Source organism: Tetrao urogallus, assembly GCF_951394365.1.
Source record: "Tetrao urogallus genome assembly, chromosome: 12".
Classification (NCBI taxonomy): Eukaryota; Metazoa; Chordata; class Aves; order Galliformes; family Phasianidae; genus Tetrao; species Tetrao urogallus.
Window position 1 is genome coordinate 16,559,427 of NC_136825.1, and position 20,627 is coordinate 16,580,053.

Here is a 20,627-nt window from a genome sequence, read left to right on the forward strand (position 1 = left end):
TTTCTACAGGACACTGACATATGGTCCTACCAACTTCAGGTTTGGTGCAAACACATAACCCTGCTTGCGACCAGTGACTTAATTCAAACCTAAACAGAGGAACACTTCTCTTCTATCATGTCCACTGAGGTCAGACCTTTGTAATCATGCCCTACAACACAGAATACAGGCAACCTGTAGTTCTTCTTCTAACTTGTCTTTCCTTATTTTCTTCTTCATAATGCTTCTCTGGCTGTCCTCTAGTGCTCTAGCTGATTTTCCAGAATAAGTGTTGAAGCACAGTAATAGTCTACAAGGTGAGGATCATCAGAAGTATTCCTGGAGCACTACAGTTCCCAGGGTGGAACTGTGTTGCTCATCTCAAACTCAGATGAAGGACATCAGAGAATATAGTTAAACACAGTAGTGCTCTTCTATGTCAGTTCTGATCTCATACCTTCTTAGACGTTTCTGGGTGGAGGACTTGTCGAATGAGTAACTGGCCATCACTGCAAAGGGTGTAAGAGTTCCTTCCAAATACTTTCAAATCACTGGATACCAGCTGAATAAACTGAAAAAGAGATAACTTGCATTTACTGACTGACACACGAAATGCAATAAAACAAACAGTAACTACAAAAACTCTTCTTTTAGAAAGGTAAAAAGTTCAATAATTCATAACTTTTGAAAAAACATGATATAGAACAGACGTGCGCTCCTAAGTAAAATGCAGACAAAAAACATTTTATATTCTGCAAATCCATCAAGAACACCAGCAATAAGACAAAAAGGACAACTAGGAAGAATTTAGTGATCACATAAAGGAAGTGGTATTGTAATAGTAAGCTTCAAAATCTGAACTAATAATTAAAAATTGCTGTGCCGTGTTTTAAAGGAAAAAATCCCTCCAAGATCAATCAGAATACTAACTGTATGACAATCTTTCTTAACCTATGACACTTTTGACAACAGTTATATCCTCCATATTTTGCTTTAAATTAAACTTCAAAACAAAATAAAAAACCAACCCATCACAATTTACTGTTTCAAAAGTTATATGCTAGGAAAAACAAACAAACTTCGGTCTGATGCCTTAAGAACTGAAATTATGAGCTAAAATCAAGTTACTCCTTGCATGTAGAGTGGATAATCCCCAAAAAGGTCAATCCTCAAGAGGAAAGGGCTGCATCTGTCTCACTCAGTACTATTTTCCATCCTTGGACAACAGCTTCTGGCCTTTTATTAGCCCATATCAGGATTAAATTCCCTGTTCCTAATTGGTAACTAACACAGTATAGTTTCTACATATATGAAATCAGTACAAAGGAGCTTGTTAACTAACATTCAAGGCGACAAATATAATTATTCTAAGCTTCCCTCTTGATGCTACTCACTCCCAGGAAAGCATCACATCACAAACAAAGAAATAACTAATCATGATGCAGTAGCAGCCACCCACTGCTCTCAGCTATAACCTACAGCAGAAAAACACCTCCCCTTTAAATAAGAACAAATCTGCAACTGCAGAGATATAAATATATTGTCTTTTAATCTGTGTATGTGGAAAATAACAGCTGGTTTGTTTTATTATCAACACATGCAACACTGTACATAGTTACAGTCTCTGCTTTCTAAAGACAACAGCCTAATGATCTGCTCTCACAGCTACACAGTAACTTTGAACAAACATAGCAATTATGTCCCAAAGGTAAGTCTCACAAGGGAGAAATCTTACATTAGACACAGTGGTAGCAGCAAAGACAAGATTACCTAGGCTTTAATTTGAAGTAACTGCTTAAACCCAACATGGGTCCACTTAGAATCATAGAACCATAGAATCACTTTTTAGGCTTGGACAGCTAGCTCGTGTTCTTCTGCCAGTCTGAGTTCAGAAACACTGTAGTGACAGCTATTGCATGTCCCCAGACAGAGAACTGGGGACAGAAGTGAGTAAGGAAAGCTATTTACATCAGCATCTTGTGCAGCTTGCCTAATTTAAAGATAATAGAGATATAATTTGAAGATGTATCTACATATCTCTGTATGTAGGTCACACTGAAAGTAATGCCTCCTATTTATTCCCATGGAAACTACAACAGATAAAAAGAGGGCAATAACAGTACTTGGTAGAGCAAACTGTCAGCTACTACAAAACATTGTTTATCAACATAGTCACCACCATTAGCATTCTCACCAGCAATGGCCAGGAGCCTGCTTACCACACTCAAAATCCTACAGTAACAGAGGTGACCCACTGTTACTGTCAACACTGCTGAAACATCACCCACTGCCTCCCTTTGCTCACATCCACTGTTTGGTCTCCACACGTGTTCAGCAAGTATCAGTGAATGTCAGTGGGTGCCATTTATTTTCCATTTGGAGGAATTCAGCAACACACCTTTGGTTTCTTTACACTTCCCATGTCAGAAACCATTCCATCAGACTGTCCCTCTGCTGCCATCTGTCGCACAGCAACACAATGTAACAGAGTATCAGTGGAAATATTCAAGCCAACATGATAAAATAGGAGGCATTACTTTCAGAGCAGCCCTGGTAAGTATATATATGTGATATTAAATAACTTCATTTTATATAAAAACAGAAGATAATTGAAACTTTTTAAAGGGTGAAATATCTCCACTAATCCTTTCCAAAGCAATTCTTTGCACACTATCAAAGCAAACAAACAAACCACAAGACATTCTTGCAGACCAGAATGCCAGTTTCCTCCCGACTGGTAGCCCAGGTTCCCACCATGAGCTGAAGGCTTGGAGAACCTGAGGCTGTAAAGCAAGTCATTGTTTAGGAATGATTTAAAGTCAGAAAACTGAGCTCCAAGAGTGCTCAAAATACCTCAACTGATGTGTAAACACCAGAAAAAGAAGAAAATGCCAGAGCTCAAAAAGAACCACTTCAGAAATGCTGTTATGGGGCAGCAACAAATATTCTCACTATAACAAATACAATGAGAATTGCCTTCTTACTAAATGCAACATCTTTCTCCTGTTTTAACTTCTAGGCACAGTAAAAAGCAAATATTTGTAAGAAAGAAATGGAAGTAGGCATTAGCCTCCAGAAGATGTACAGGAGCTCTTGCCAAAGCAAAGCAGAGCCTTACTGTAGAGCAATTACAAAACACTCCTAGATCTCCAACTTTGCACCCTATGCTTCTGAAGGTGCACAGAAGGCCATATAACTCAAGTGCAATTGGAGAGCTGCTCTGATCAGAATCAAGAAGTGAAGCAGGAAATGCAGGAGTGAAAACTCCTATTTGTTTGTAAAGCAAATTGCTCTCAAAAAGTCTTCAAGTTAGAAAATAAAAAGGAAAAAAACGTTTGGATAAGAGAGGAAGCACTTAGACCAAACAGTATCAAATACATTGGTAAAAATAAACAAATCAAGACTGTTGCACTGAAATATTCATCTTTTTTCTTTTGTGTTTCCCATACAACTGAGAAGACAGAAAGTCTATCACACACGTTCAGGAGTTAAAGCAACTAGAGCACATACATTTTAATGCAGCTTTATAAATACAAGTTCAGTGATTACAAGTTTCAGCTGAAAGGCCACTTGAGCCTCCTTTTTCACACTATAAATTTCAGGCAACACCTCAGAACACAACTTGCAACGTTCATACGCCAAATAATAGCAAGATAAAAACACGTTAAGACCAGTGCCAGATATACATTACAATTTTCTCTCACACCTTCAACAACTTGTCCACAGTTCAACCATTTTGTAAACTCCACCCACATTCCCTTAACTCCACTTAGAAAAACCATCTCAGCTATTTACCTCCTGTCATCCCCCTTCGTCCTGCTCTCCACAGCGCTGCCCCACATTCAGGTTTCCCCCAAGCTCACACACCCTTTTGTCTTCCCTGTTCACCTAGTCATTTTGTAGTAACTGAGTTAAAGAGCGCTAATTATCGCTGTTTGCATCTTGCAACCAGTCCTCACTGCAGGAAGCACGGTGTACAGGCATCATCCTCCACCCCTTATGGTTCCGCCGCTCAGTTTGTGCTAGAGTTCTGATGAATCACTCTATATTTAAAGGAACATGTTCAATAATTCGATACACAGATTAAAAATCAAGCAGAGAAAACAAAAAAAAATTAAACAAGCTGTTCTATACATTTACCTCCACGAAACACAAAACATTTCTCAGGGAAAATGTGCTGAGAGGGAAGTAGGGAGTCAGAAGACTACTTTGAAAAACTGGCTAAACAGGCTTTTGGTCATGGAGCCGAGAGTACAAAGAGAGCGCAGAGACATGTTTTGCCAGCAGCAAAGCTGGATGAAAGCCAGCACAAACTGCTGTGTTTCCACAAATGAATCCCAAGTGGCTGAAATGACACAGCCCCCTTCGTGGAGCCTTAATTGAACAAAGCTGTAGATCTTAGAGAAACACGAAGATTCCTCAGAGCTCTTTCAATAGGCACTAAAATAAACCTCTGGCTATTTGGATATTCCCATTTCCCTAACTAAAAATAGCTCCCATCCTTGAGAAAGGCCACTGCATCTGAGCTGTGTCTGTGGCTGGGATGGTAATGAAACAGACGTAATTCAGTTGCAGAAGCCATCCATCTGACAAGCGAACTGTATCTGAACTACAGACCTGCAAGCCTCACCTCTGTGCCAGACAAGTTCATGGAACAAATCCTGCTGGACACGATGGCAGAGGGTAGAGAGGGAGGTGATATAGGATAACCAGCTTCACCAAGAAATATTCACCAGCTTGGCTTCACCAAGGACAGGTCCTGCCTGACCAACAACACTGTTTTTTAGGATGGTTTAACCGTAACAGGACAATGGAAGAGCCACTGATGACATCTACCTGGACTTCAGTAAGGCCTTTGACACAGTTGTCCATAATATGCTTCTCTCCAAATTGAGAATATAAGAATTTGATGGGTAGACTGTTCAACAGATGAGGAACTGGTTGCAGGGTCATACCCAGAGACTGGTGGTCAACTGCACAATGTCCAGATGGAGACTGGTGACAAGTGGCATCCCTCAGGGGTCAGTACTGGGACCTGTGCTCTTTAACATCTTCACCAATGACATCAACAGTGGGATTGAGTGCACCCTCAGCAGTTTGCAGATGACACCAAGCTGTGTGATGCAGTCAACACACCCAAAGGATGCCACCCAGACAGACCTAGACAGGCTGGAACAATGGGCCCAGGTAAACTTCATGAGGCTCAACAAATCCAAGTGCAACAGCTTGCATCTGGGTCACAGTAAACTCCACTATCAGTACAGGCTAGTGATGTAAGGATGGAGCACAGCCCTGTTAAGAAGGACTTGAAGGGCACTGGTGGATGGCAAGCTGGACATGATCCAGCAATGTGCCCTCACAGCCCAGAAAGCCAACTGTATCCTGAGCTGCAACAAAAGGAGTATGGTCATCAGGTCAAGGGAGGTGATCCTGACTCTCTACTCTGCACTGGTGAGACCTCACTTGGAGCACTGCATCCAGATGTGGAGTCCACAGCGCAGGAGAGATGTGGACCTGTTAAAGTGCATCCACAGTAGAGCCACAAAAACGATCCAAGGAATGGAACATCTTCTCTATGAGGACAAGCTGAGAGAGCTGAGGCTGTTCAGCCAGGAGAAGAGAAGGCTCTGGGGAGGTCTGACAGCAGCCTTTCAACATCTAAAGCAGGGCTGTGAGAAAGAAAGAGACAGACTCCTTAGCAGGGCCTGCTTTGATAGGACAAGGGAAAATGGTTTCAAACTGAAGGAGGGGTGCTTGACACTGGATAAGGTTTTTTTTTGTTTGTTTGTTTGTTTTTGTTTTGTTTTCTGGGTTTTTTTGTTTTGTTTTGTTTTTTTTTTTTTTACGGTAAGGGTGGTAAGTCACTGGAAAAGGTTTGCTCAAGAAGGTCATGGCTGTCCTGTCCTTGGAGACATTCAAGGTCAGGCTGCACCAGGCTCTAAGCACTCAATTGAGCTTCAGACATTCCTGTTCATTGCAAGGGAGTTGGTCTAAATGATCTGCAGGGTCCCTTCCAACATGAACAATTCTGTGATTCTAAATCTAAAACCAAGATAATCTGCAGAGATTCTCTCTTCCATTCACCTCTGAAAATTAACAAACTTTTGGCTGTTTCTTTCTCATCAGGTTTGTTCCTTCTTCAAAGCTGGACCATTTCTGTTTATAGCACTATCTGTTTCACTCTGTTAGCCCTACTGACCCAATACATCTAATGAAACCAGATTAAACACAAAACTGTTCACAGTTCACAGAATTAAAGGCATCTTTGGAACTTAACTCTGGACAAAATCAGCTCCCAGAAAGAAGCCCAGCTTACATCCCACACTAAAGCTAGACATGTATCCATATCCCCATGTAGAAAGATATGGTACTGGAAGATTTATCAATGTTCTCTGCACAATTGGATGGTCCTCACCGTGGAAGAGCATCGTTTCATATCAGTGATATTAAAAGAATGCTGCTAAATTACCTAGAGATTAAAATTTGGTGCTGAATACATGTGGTCACAATGAAAAGGAACACTTTCATGAATAGCTCAGAAAAAAAAAAAGTTATTTTAGCTCACCTAGAATCCTATATTCCATTATACTCCCTTGAACTTAAATTACTCATACACAGCTGTCCACGACAAACAGCAAAGATGCACTCCACAGAATTTTATAATGTGCTGTTTGAGATAAAAAGTTTTATCTGAGTCATAGGAGTTGAGCTGCTTACATCCCCTTTGCTAAAACCGGTAAAATCAGATGTGCCTCCCCTATCTCTTAAGGCCCCCATTATTTCTAAAATAGAATAAGTTTTGACTCTAATAAGCATGCATCTCTATGCAAAACAGGAACTTAACATCTACTTCAGGTCTCTTTTGCAAACATATTCTTTAATCTATGTAAAAGATCTCCTCCATCAACAAATTGCTAGAATGAAGAGTGGGACAGCATAGGCTCCATTACAGGCATGTGGCTCCTACATACAGATGTCTATGTAAGGATCTTCTTTGTATAGAATTATGCATACGGACAAGTTAAACTAGGAAATCTTATCAGATCAGTTGAGCATCTGTGTTTGCATGTCTAATAACTCAGGCTTTCTAAATTTATGAAATTGAGGTTTCTAAATTTCACGTCATTATTTCTCAAAGCTTTGCTTTGGATCCTGAAAATTATCACATTTTCATTACATTTTACTAGCATTATGAATTTTGAGAACTACGGTTTATTGGACAGGCTGACAAAAGGAATTTATCTACCTCAGCGTACCACTGACACTAAGATCTATTCAGATTTGCACATATAATAGTGTTATGTTGCAGAAACAACTTAAATAGCAACTATAAAGTGCTTTTTTCCTTCAACCCATAAACATCAGAGTCTATTTTCATGCAAACTCCCCCACTTTGACACATGTCCTTGGTCAACTGAAAAAGATACTAAACTTTCCTCCTAATTATAGCTCTCCTAGCAATGAGACCACACATTAGTTCACTGCAAAGTGCAGCCTAAATGTGCATCTCATATGCCTCAACTAAAGCCAGACTACTTATCACCATATATGATATTCAGACTTGAATATCATCATATTTAGAAAAAAAATACAAAATAACCATTACTTATTACACATTACTGTAAGTCACAACATCAGAGCTTTAAGCTGTCTTTTAGGCCTTGGTGTGAGTTATTCTTTGCTGGTAGCACACGTCACAAAACAATGATGTCTTCTTCCTGCTAAGAGAAGCATCAAACACAAATGAAAAAACAAAACACAGGCAAAGATATTGCAGGCCTTGGAGACTGATTTCACAGAGTGCCCTCTATAATTTACCACCAGAGAACAGCCTCAACCAAGCATATTCTTGCAGGTGCAGTTCCTGGAATGAGATTTCCATTGTCTGCCCTGTGAATTTGCAATCTCCCCATCCTTGGAGATACACAAGACTCAACTGCACACAGTGCTGGGCAGCCTGTTCTAGCTGCCCCTGCTTTAAGGGGTTGACCTAGAAACACAAGTCTGCTCCACTCTCAGCTATTCTACGACTCTGGTCTCTTAGGGCTCTTCGTTTTGTCTACTCTGCAGCTAAACAAGAGTGTTACATCAGTGTCACCTTAGCTCATATGTGGAGTTTGTGTGTGTCTTGAGAGAAAGGGTGAGACACAGCAGAGTTTGATAAAATAACTCTTCTGCTACCAAACATAAGCAAGATTGGAGCACTGCTGGAAAAAAAAAAAAAAAGAAAAAAAACCACCCAGGGAAGTCTCCCTTAAGAATTAAAGGCTTTAACAGCATGAGAAATCTCACGAGTAACAGCTCATCCGTGTGGTATACAAAGCTTGAACATACACACTATATCCATGTGTGATATGATGGCTTTGGAATATGCTCTCACCTGGACTTTGTGCCTTAGACTCAACACCCACAAGGGTTTCACATTTATTTACAATACTCTCCACTGGCAGTTTTCTACTCCTTCACTCTTCAAACCTTGTTGATAATGTCAGCTTTATCCATGCAATGGTGGAATTTAAAGCATGCCAATACTACTGGAAAGTGTGCAGACTGCATTTCAGCAGTATTTACAAGTATGATAACCCTTCATTGTGCTAGGTAACTTTTTAAACAGCAAACCCTATAGTAAGCCATTGCCTTTGTTCATCTGTTAACTGCTATTCCACATGGCTGATAATGGATGCATGGTGACCTTGTACTGAAACTGCTGTATGGAGAAAAAGCAACACTTAAGCCAACAAGCTGCAGCTGATTCCCCCCACCCCTTGTTACATAGAAGTTACTACATTTAGATACCATTTAAGTGTGAAAAAAGAATTGCCTCTGGGCTTCATTTCTCTGTGGAGAAAACTTGAAGATGACACAAGCAGCCCAGGTCCACTCAGGAGAAATACTAGAAAACAACACTGCCAGTTTAATTTTACTCTCTTCAACACCAATGCCTGAGATTACTGAGCGACTGAAAACTAGCCTGGACAAAGGTGTGGCTTTCATTTCTAGCATGCCACAGATGGTATAACAGTGCTCAGCATGGTCACCTATAGCATGAAGGTACTGAAATGGTACGCAATAACTGAGTAATCAATCACAATGGCCACCATAGGCATACCTGAGATGGTATACCACCGTTGGTCCATGTATTACCCTCAGCTGGCACAGTTTCCGTCCAGCTTTGGAATTCCAAAGTGTAAGAACAGGTTTGCCTACCTCAGTCTCAAGGAGCTGCAGGAAATGGCACCCAGCATGCAAGCACTGTAAGCTGGCTTCCACTCAAGTCTTCTCTGCAACCTCTTTCTACCTACTAACCTTGTCATTTTGTATTCTTACCTGAACAGAGTTTCAACAACAGCAAAGCAGGCACCACACCTCCTGCTGCTTCTGATGCCTTTGCAACACAGTTTCATCTACACTTAGCATCTGTATAGACACAAACCCTTCTTGTTTCCTTTCTCCTATTCACACTTCTCCATACATGGCACAAACTTCTACCAACAAAGATAGTGGGATTAAAGCCTCAATCAACATCTGCCTGGAGTTCTGCCATAAATTCCAAACACAGTAAGTCTTCAAAACAACATGCAGCTAATAAATAAATACAGGATAACTATTTTTAAAGCTATCTGAAGATATCCATTTTCATCCTCGGTTGCTGGGAATTTGAAATTTCAATAAATAATACTACTCTGTCCTCATTACAACTCTATGGTGACCAGTGTGATGGCAAAGTCAGGGAGCTGCATAGCCACATACACCTCTTAGGGAAAAAATTCCAGTTGATTACATTCTTCCCATTCAACAACTTTTAACTTCACCATATTCTTTCACAGTTACACGGAGAGGGTGTGCATTTAGCTTAGATGAAGCTAACCTGCCGTTGCTGGTTCAGTAACCAGTAAAATCTAAATACAGAAACAAAGCAATGGTTGTCATGGATTGTCTGTCCCAGGGACAGCTTGTACAGCATCAAAAATATTGCTGTGACTCAGCATCATCAGAAACTTTACACTTTCGAAACAGTTTATACCTTATTTATTTCCTTGCCTCATTTTAACTGGACCTGGGCCTTTGTGTCACAAAGTAAACAAAACTACCTAAAAGTTTAGTTTTTCCTAGGAAAGAATGCCTTCTGCCAAGACAAAGACCTGTCCAACCCACATCACTTGAGGATTTTATGACCATATTTGATTAATTATTTCTCAGATAGAAGTTTGCAGCCCTAGCTTGTTTGTATGCTTTCCAGCTACGGTATCTATAGCATCTAATTCAGGTAATGCATTACGCATAAAAGAGGAGAGCGTGGTTCAGGCCACCTAAATGTCACAGCAATCAGGTCATAGCTTTTATCTTCAAAAGCACAGTCTGTTTTAATAAGAGAGTGCTGAAATGTGCACAGGACCAGAGGTTAGTCTTGTGTGAGACAAAAGAAGCCCAGTCCAGCAGCATAAGAACTGCAGTTTCTGGACTTACTTCACAACTGTATTATGTGTCAGGGAACCAACCAATAAGAAACACTTGCAGAGAAAAAGCAGGTTGTTTTTCTGTTTAAATTAACCCCTATGGAAGAGGCCACCAGAAAGCAATAATAAACAAAACGCAGAAAAATTACAAACCTTGCAGATCACCTTAGCATGTGTCTGTGTGGGTTATTCACAAGTCTGTCATTATACAAAAGATAAGATTCAGGAAACCTGAAATATTTGCAACAACAACAAAACAATAATAATCCATATTCTGTCAACCTTTTACATATATTTCAAGCAGGATTACAACAGCGTAGTGCCTCACACACCACATAGGCTGCTGGCTGTCAGTACAGCTCACAGAACAACTCACCACAGCCTGAAAGAAAATGCTGGACATACCTCCTGAACTCTAAGTTTCAATATGATACCATTAGCATTTCCTATTTTTTTTTTTAAATTTAAGCACAAGCTCTCTCTCACAGTATTCTATATGACCCCCCACTCTCTCTTACCTCTGTTTCAAGGACAAATTTCAATAGCAATGTGATCTTTAGCACTGGCTCTATTGACTGTAATGCATGGTACTGCTCTATTTACTCAACTACCTCACTGTTTGTAGTGCAAGCTTAACCAGTTGTAGAACAGCCAATGCCTTTAACATTAAATGTTTTTTTCTGTTATTCTTCCCTTTTCTTTTTATAAGTTCTTTTTGCAGTAATGACCAAGGAAAGAAGAGGAAGTATAAAAAGAAGACGTATATATCATCCACAATTCTCTTTTCTTCTAGATTCTTTCATACTTCTGCTTCACCTTTAACCTGTACAGTAAGAATATAATACACTTTCACTGTCCTGAATAACAGACTTGAGATCCATTAAGTATTTTTGCTTATAAAAGAATCCAAGTAATCCTTGCACAAACTTACAAACATGAGCAAAAAAAGTAAAACTTCCATGAAACTGCTTCAAGTTTTCCCTTTCTTGTTCAACATGCCATTATGAAAGCAAAAATGAGAAGCAGACCTCTAAGCCAGCTCGCCTTCAGCCTCTGAAATGTTGAAGTCACAGACTGAAGCAACAAGGCCACGCATCAAATATTAAGTCTGATAAAAGGACAAGTGAAAATAAGCAAAATAATTACCTCTGAGATTTGAGCAGTCCACTTACATTGGGCTTTCCAAGGGATTCAAACCTACCCAATGCAGAACAAGAACATGAATGGTAGCGTTATTTAAATGCTGTTTAATCTCAGAGAACTGCATTCTCTTTCCCAGGTAGCTTTTTGCTTATGGAATTCTGTGACTATGCAGACTCGGTAGGAATTGTGCAGAATATGAAGCAAACCACACAGCTCCTTGTAATCAGTTATTTCTATCCGAGGTGTGAGTGTAGCAGTGGGAGATGATTCATATTCTCTTGTATTTCTTTATGTATATCACAATTGCAGCAGCTTTCTTCTTCTGCCTTAGATATTTACCTGATGTCCTTCAACAATCTTTACAATAAGCAGAAGTTCATCGTGTAACGATTTGTGATACAAGAAGTAACAGTCCTGAAATTAAGTTTCCTTCCAATATTTTAGCACTAACAATATCCCCTTCTGAGTACATTTTGCCCCTCTCTTGTATGGCACAGTAGCCATGGGAAAGAAAAACTCAAGAGTTTTCAAACTGAAGTGATGGCTTTTTCTTCTTTTCACAAGTTACAAATGCTCAAACAGTGAGCACATTAAAGTTTCAATTCCCAATAATTTCCTTGTAATATTTACCTTACATACCACAAAGTTCACAGCATGTGGATTTCATGAGCAAGGGACAGATAAGTAAAGCAGTTGCTTATAACAAAGCAAAACAGAGGTTACCATATAGAAGTATATTGGAGTAAGTTGTGAACAGTTAAAGGAAAACCAGCACATTTATCAGAGCAATGCAACAAGGTTTCCAGAGCAAATGTGGCTTCAGATCCTGTATCTACTGAGGATACATACACAAAATTGCCTTTCTAAGTATTGATATTTTCCTGGCTTGAAATGAGCATGTAGCTGGCAGAAATTGATGAAAAAGATGAACAACAATATGGTATCCTTGCAGTCTTCATGTAAAGCAGCAACTGTTACGAAAAAATACATTTCTAGAGCAGTAGAGGGAATAAGATTTACAACAGGGAAGAAAAAAAGACCATTTGCCAAGATCTATATGAGGACAACACCAAATCACTAAACTTGCAAAGAATTTTAAAAGCAGCGAAGTAAGTTAGTTGAGACCAATGCAATTAACACATCCATAAGTTTTCAATTCATTGTTCCCATTTTTTTTGCTAAAGGTTTCTAACACAAGATTTGTTAGAAATCTTGTGTAACAAGATTTGTCTAGGACAAATCTTTCATTATTCTACTGAATTTCAAATACATACAGAAGTCCTACTTCTGGGGAATAAAATTACATGGCATCAGCTCTTTCCTCTCTCACCTGAGGATACTAAAATGGCCCTAGAATAAAACTTGCTTGCTACAGTAAGCATTTCACCACGCAGTTTCACATAACATGCCAGACACAGAGATCCACAGCCACTTAGATTCTATGATGCTTTGTTAATAATCTTAAATTATTTGATATTCCATTTTCCTAATTACGATCCTGTCAGCTGTAACTATTCCACTTGTACGCAGTACTTCCATATTAGCCTGCTGGTTTTAGCCTTCTGGCTTCACCAGAAAGACTGCCAAACAGATAGAGGAACAGATAGAGGAATCACTCACATTCATAAGCTTTAGATGGCAACAATTTGCTAAGGAGAGGCCACAGATACAAGTGAGAGAAAAGACAGTGTTTCTATTTATGTTTCTAACTGAAAGACACAGAAGCTCTAATTTTAACCACAAGAAGCATAAAACAATACAGAGCTGACACTATGTAAATAGTTACTCCTGAACAAATCAAATCACAATCAGCATTTTTATGGCACTGGCCACAGCTCTGCTCTGCTGACAACATCAACTCCTGTCAGCATCTGTAACTGTGTCACTCTTAAACCTAAACATTCAGCAGGGAAGTGAAGCTAACACTCTGACAGAAGTGTTGCTCTCATTTGGAAGCATCCAGCCACACAAGACCTGCTGCATATTAACCTAAGAGTGCTTTTGTTTTAATAAAAATTCTGTGCAAACCAACACACTGATGCAAGAACAGCACAGCCCTCCCACAAGCTGACAAGGGCCAGATTAAGCGCCAGTGCAGGTTTGCAGACATTGGAGTATCCACAGAGAATTTTCTAAACTGCTTCCATGTTAACGTGTAAAGACTGGTAGAACCACTGCATGTATTTATTATTAAAATAGTGGAATCCAAGTCCTTTATTCTTCTTCTATTATCCTTCTGACAATTTTGAAAGCCCTGAAAATAGTTCATTAACACATTTCCAAGGACTTTTTCAGTAACTACTTATGGCAAGTAATAAAACAAAGTTCAAAAATTTTGAGGATCACATATTCACCACCAGCAATGCTTTCATTAACAAGCTTCCACCCTGTACTTTACCATCTTCCAGAGGCTTTTTAAAAGTTGCAAATACAATTTCAAGAGAAGTCCCAGTATTTGGTGTAACACAGCAATGAGGACACTGCAAACTGCTAGGGATACAGCTCTAAACATTGAACAAAATCAGGCACTTCAAGCCATTCTGAGCAGCCTTTCTCCACACCTGTAATTGTAGTGTTTATTTTCTATATATTCTCGTCCATCTCATCCCAGTGAGACAATTAACATTAATGCTTATCTTCATTGGAACAAGCAGCAGCATCCACTGCCACAAGCAGCCTGCTCAGGTCAAATCATTCACCTCTAATGAATACTGCCATCTCCCTTCATTTTAAGAGAAGGAAGAAGATAGCCCGTCTCACTGGGAATACCACATTTTTATGCTTTCAGAGAAACTAATACACAGCTTTAGACAAATTTCTTTATTTAATCCTCTGGTCATTCTAAAGTTAAATGCACCTAAACAAAGCTAGGTTTAAATACTCTAGGAATTCAGATAAAAGTTACAGCCTTTAGCTGGCTTTTTTCCATGAAAGCTAACAGAGCACAAATGCTGTTAACAACAAACGCACCCACATTACGCATATTTATGCATACATTATAGATATAAAACACAGAGATTGTTTCTTCTATTAACTCTCAACTGTTTAAGAGAGCAGATTTCAGTGCTTTAACGATAACTCAGGGGGAGTTGAGTAGCACAGAGAATTTGTAGTAGTAAAAAAATCTTTTACCTAGCCCACTACAGAGTTAACAGAATCACTAGAGCTCTTTCACTTGCTGTCCATTTTCATTACTAAACAGCAAAACTCCAAACTGCAGAGGCCTGAAGCTACAGGAAGCATTACCACACCCTTACTTCCCCAACATAAAGACTGACAGTATTCCAGTGTCAAACCATTTAACTAATGCTCAGCTAAATTTATCAGACAGAACAGGAAGCTATTAGATGCTAACACAAATTAAGAACAACACATAAGACTGTATATGTCTCAGCCATCCTCCAGGAGCAGGGCTTTGTGTCTCACCTGCTCTGACAACCTGAAGGCCACCTTCTGTCTTTCAGGGGATCCTCATCACTTCTTGTTGACACAAAACCAAGGCCACACTACAAACCGCTTGGCATCCTACCTGCCTTAAAGCATTTCTCTCATTTCACCTGCATGCTTACCCTCACCTTGGCACTGTGGCTGTCCTCAAACTACCTGTCTGCCACACTGCTCAGAAAGATTCACTCCAGAGCTGGTATTCAACTCAGAACTGCGTCCTGCTCCATTTGCAGCCCCCAAACCCCGTGTACTATCAGAATGCAGGGGAGAGAGGTCCATGTGAGAACCACTAAGTGAAAGGTGCCACAAAGGTTTTGTGCAACTGCAGCTTGAGAGCACGATGTGGGGGCAGAAATACTTTAAGCTGGCATCACCATCAAACAAGCTGGATCATGAAAGAAGCCGAAGGGTGTAGTTTCATGGGATGTAAGCTTGGACAGCAAAGCAGTTTAGAAGATCCCACCCTATCTGCTCATTTCAGTGATCCTGATCATAGCACAGCTTCACCGTCACAACAAAGAGGATGGCAAACTATGACATGGGGAGAAAAAGCTGGCTTCACTGCTGAAGCCAAGTCTTGTGAAACTACACCCTAAATATTTGCTGTGGAAAGAACAGCCTGCTCAGTAACACTTGCCAAAGGTTTCTCAAACACCTGCTCCAAAACTTCCAGACTCAGACCCAGCAAATACTCCAACATATAGACTCTAACAAGTGTTACATTGGGCCAATACAGTCACCAAATAATCTCACACTGGAAGACCAGACACAGCACCAAATAAAGAAATAAAATTTAGGCTATTATCAGTTTCAGTAAAATGTCTTTGAACACAGAGAAATATTTATATGCTTCTTTGTTCTTGAGTTAGCTATACTTAAGGTGGTCAAAAACAAAACAACATGAATTAACCTTCTAATCCAGGAGAACAGCCCAGCATTACCACTAACATACATATGAATCTCTTTTTTTGGTATCCTGTATTTTTTGGGTTCGTATTTATTTTGATTGGCAGACAGCACACATTTTCAGGCTTCCTTCTCCAGTCTGAAGCCTAAGAGGTGCATTAAAAATAAATATATTAAAAAAAAAAATCATTTATCCAAAGTGAAAGTGTGACAGCTGGAAAGAAGGAGCCAAGAACAGTTTCTGCTAGCATTTTGAGAAGAGGAGGCTGCAGAACAAGTTTCTCTTTAAAAAGTTGTAACCGGTTTATCAGGTTAGAGGAATTCAGTGGTTCTTCTACCTCTTCCCCCATTTCTTTCCAAACGCTCACCTAACCAGCTTATTTCTTGCAGAATTTCTTGATACTTCAGAAAATAAACTGCTCCTGCAGCTGAGGTGAACTATCAATAAGCATTCAAACAGGCTTTAGAGAACTAGTACCTTGTTATCACCTGATGAAGTGACAGCCTCTCACTAGTTTTACTTTATGCACAGTTTAGCGAAGAAGGGCAAAATGAACAGGTTGGTCATTCTATATTTAAGAATCCAAAACAAATGCATCACTAACATACTGCATCCAACACAGTGTGATGAAAGATCAGCAAGACTAGGACAGTCTTGCAGACAAATTCTTCATGCTGAAATGTCACTCCACAGGTGAAATTTGGATGCTTTCAATGGGCTCAAAGCAGACCCAGCTCTCATGAGAAATTCCCTTTTCATGTATACGGTTCAAAGTAAGAAGGTAATTACAGCTAAATACTTCAGTCAGATCTTCAAAATTGTTAGCTCTTCTGAGACTGTATCCTTTGTCAGGGTGACATGCAAATAACATCTTGCAAAAGGAAAGTAATATGTCTTAAGGCAAATCATGCTGATTCAGCCAGGTTTTCTGCATGGGAAGGATTAAGAAATCCACAACACTTTCAACTTCATATTCGATCTTTAACTTAAGAATCCCCATGGCTATAATAAGAGAAGCATTTGAAGATGTTAGCCTTTTTAATGACAGAATCATGGGGATGAGAGAAAGGCAAAGTTCATTCTGGTTTTGCTCCTTTAAAGCAAGCTTCCAATCCTGTGAGGTTTCAGAGAGCAACTTGAAACCTCTTCTTCCCCTATAGTCTTTGAAACTGGGAAACCATAACGTTACAGCAGTTATTCAGAAAACTCTAAATCACATCCTAAACAAGCCAGCGCTATGATTTAGGTCTGACCCCAGTAATTTGGCAAGGAAGTCCTAGAAATGCAGGAAGCAACGTAGGACACCGCTCCCTTCAGTAAGTCCTGTAGGTAACATGTGCTAAGGGGTTTACATCACAGGTTCAAGACAGTTCCAGATGTACACTTGAACTTGAGATTTCCTACTTTGTTTAAAAAAAAAAATCCTCATTTTTTTTCTACCCAGTAGCATTCTTCACTTACAACAACACATTTCTGTCAGCAGTTATATGTTCACCATTTGTGGCTCAAAAACAGAGCCAAGTTACAACTTTCACTTTGAACTAAATACATCAAGCAGACTGCTTCCAAGGTGAAATAATAAAAATAAACCCTAATATTTGTACGCTGTGAGGATTCCCTCTTCCCCAACCAAAATAGCTATCTAAACATTCATGCCAAACATGGCACATCACCTGCCAGAACATACAGGTGGATCCCATAAATGCACTAGCACGTGTGGAATCAAACATTTGTGAGGTAGGACAAAAACAATATTTAAAACCTTGCAGCAAAATGTACACAATATAAATGTTGTTTATTTAGGGGGCACTGAGATTCAGAATGTCTCTCTGCAAAGTTACACAGCAAAAATATATCAGGGAAAACATCTACTCCAGAATACTGAAGTCAAATCCAAGTAATAAGTTGCGTAAGATGCAATGCTGCAGAATATGAAATACAACTGAAATGATGCAACATTTGTGGAAGTACTTTGTTGGGGAGGACAGATATAACCACAGACTATAGGCTACTGGTAGACTCCATCATTCCTGGAAAGTGAACTAAAAATTAGCAGGTCTTCCACAGTCAGTGGAAAAACTCCAGGCCCACAGAAGTTCATCTACTGTTTATCAGTTATGACTTGCCAAATCAGAATCAAAGAGTGGTTGAGGTTGGAAGAAATCTCCGAAATGCAGACAGAAGTTACAATGGCTTTATGCTTGGAGAGTCTCACTTCCCTCTACATGCAGAGGCTGAGAACCGAAGGAAAACGCCAGAAGCTGGCACTGAAAACGTTTATTTGTAAGGCTGAGTGTTCAAGTGAGCAATTTGCAGCTGCATCATCAGATTCTCTACCACAACCCAAGCAGGGTGTGGAAAGCTAATTTCACATACTCTGTAACATTATCTCAAATCAAGGTACAAGCTTACTTCCTTTTCCTCCTCCTTTTCAAATAATCACTTCATCTACCTGTGCTTTGGCTAATCAAAATACTTAAATGAGGGTAAAAAAAAAAAATTTACATGTACCTATAAACACCTGGAACATCCTTAAAAATACACAATGCAGTTAAATCATTTAATGGACTTAAAAAAAAAAAAAAAATGCAGAAAAGGATTTTCTGTTAAAAAATACAGAATTCTACCTTTTGCTACAATTGCAGGTGAAAGGATGAAAGCATGAACTAATTCTCCACAAACTCCCAGAGAGACAGGAAGCACGGAGGGGCAGGGACACAAGCTGAGGTGAAGGGTGTTCCAGGAGACCCAAGACAGAACCAGCTGCATCACAACTGGTATGCCACAATTAACAGCAAAATCACTAGTTGCACAGATATGTCCAACAAAAGGGATAAAATTGTTGTTTTTCAAGAGTCCCTACCACACCTACACGCAAAGGTAGTATTTCCTTTTATTTGCTAACGCAGACCCACCTACACTGCAATTTACAGCAATAAGATACAATCTCTCATAAAGTATTGAGTATAATTAAAGTGTGTCTGTTATAAAGGTAAACAGAGTGTACTAGGCTAAGCTGTTCCAGATGTCTTTAGTGCAAGATCTGGGACAAGACCAAACCTGTAGCTGTGCATTTTCTCAGGGGTTATTTTGAAGCTTAAAAAAATTTTTTTTTTAAATCACCTCTCGATCTTAGAATCCAGCAAAATGTGTAACAAATGGCATTCATAGCTGATGTCAAGAAATTCTAAGACACACTGCAGTTACATATTTCTGTTTTTAAAGATACCCCTCCAGAGTGAAATGTTAGCCGTTCCATATCAAAGAGGGTTAGGAGTCAGTCTGCCAAGCTATCTCTGTGTCACCAGAACTTACAGCAACACGAACCTGTTCTACTGCCTAAGCAAGTTTCTTGCTGAAACACACCTACAAGTGACTCAGACAAGGTGTGGAAAGCCAGTCTTATATGTTCCACAAAAATGCACTATTGTATTTTTCCACTCGAGCACATTTTGTATGTATAAAAGGTAAAGAAAGTAAAATTTCAGGAACTGAGTAAGTACACAGTATTCACATTAAAAGTTTTAAAGTAATTGATGGCCTCTAGAAGTGAAAGGACCATACCAAATCACATATCAGTGTGATATAAGTCAGAGTAGAATACAGAAACTGAAGAAACAATCAATCACTAATTAAGCTCATCAGGAAGACTGATATAGATCAAAAAGCTGCATTCCACATAAGATAGTTTTTAAAGAATTCATCCAGTTTGAAAAATAACAATTGAGAGATGATTCACACTACAGCAATGAGCCCGTAGATTAACACGTGCCACCTGCATTTCAGAAGTTTAAGCAGTACTGCTGTTATCATTCTACTTTTAAAAAAAAAGTCTCGGGCAAGAGAAATTTGGAACACAAGTGTGCCTATCAGAATAATCAGAAGCCAGAGCTTCTGAGAATCAGCTGGCATTGAACACAACTCTTTCAGAATTCCAGGGCTCCCAATTCAACTTTCAGGTCTTGTTTAGGTTCGCTTTGTCACAAACACAACAACTTGCCAATGACTTCAAAGTGAAAGACAGTTAAAGTATTTCTTTTACCAAATAGTTGGGTGTCGTCCCCAGATTTCACCCTGAAGAGCCCCTTTTCCGAAGAGCAGCATCTCACCTGTTGAAGAACCCGGTCCAGAGGCTCAGCTTTGCCCAGTCCCTCTGGTGTTAAACCACTCACTTCACGACATTGGTCACTTAACTCCAAATTGTCTGCTTTCACCAGGGATTTGTGTAGTGTCCCTACCTAAAAACATTTAAGAAACAAGGGACAAAAGTGAGGAACAAACGAACGGGCTCTTGGTAACAATGCATTCAGACTGCAGAAAAAATCAGCAAGGTGCATTATCTCTGCCCCGGTAACGATCACAATGAGAAAAAGCATTTGTCGATTTCACAAATCGAAACCTTTCGCCTGGGTTTCTTCCCCTCCCACCCGGGAGAGCCACGCTGTCTGCTCCGGGCACCAGAGCTGGCCTTCATGGCACGCAGAGCTCATTTTAGAGGGAGTTGCTCAACGTAAGGGGAAAATCATCTAGTGTTAAGGCAGCTTCTCAGATCTCTTCACAAAATGGATCGTTTTATCAAAGCAAACGTCTTCATTTTGTCAAAGCCCTTTATCTCTAGGGATTCTTATTCGTAATAGGGCTTTTTCTTTCTTTTCTTTTTTTTTTTTTTTTTTTTTCTTTTTTTTTGGGGGGGG

The 20,627-nt window shown here is 39.6% G+C and overlaps 1 protein-coding gene across 1 annotated transcript in view; it reads right to left on the reverse strand.

Moving 5' to 3' along the window:
* ESRP2 (epithelial splicing regulatory protein 2) overlaps positions 1–20,627 on the reverse strand; it is a gene marked incomplete at both ends in the record, with an annotated part of 37,773 nt that overhangs the window by 16,550 nt on the left and 596 nt on the right. The window contains 2 exons of the mRNA XM_079541510.1: positions 437–550; positions 20,043–20,171. Of these exons, the coding sequence (XP_079397636.1) occupies positions 437–550; positions 20,043–20,171 (243 nt within the window). The remainder of the gene's footprint in view (positions 1–436; positions 551–20,042; positions 20,172–20,627) is intronic.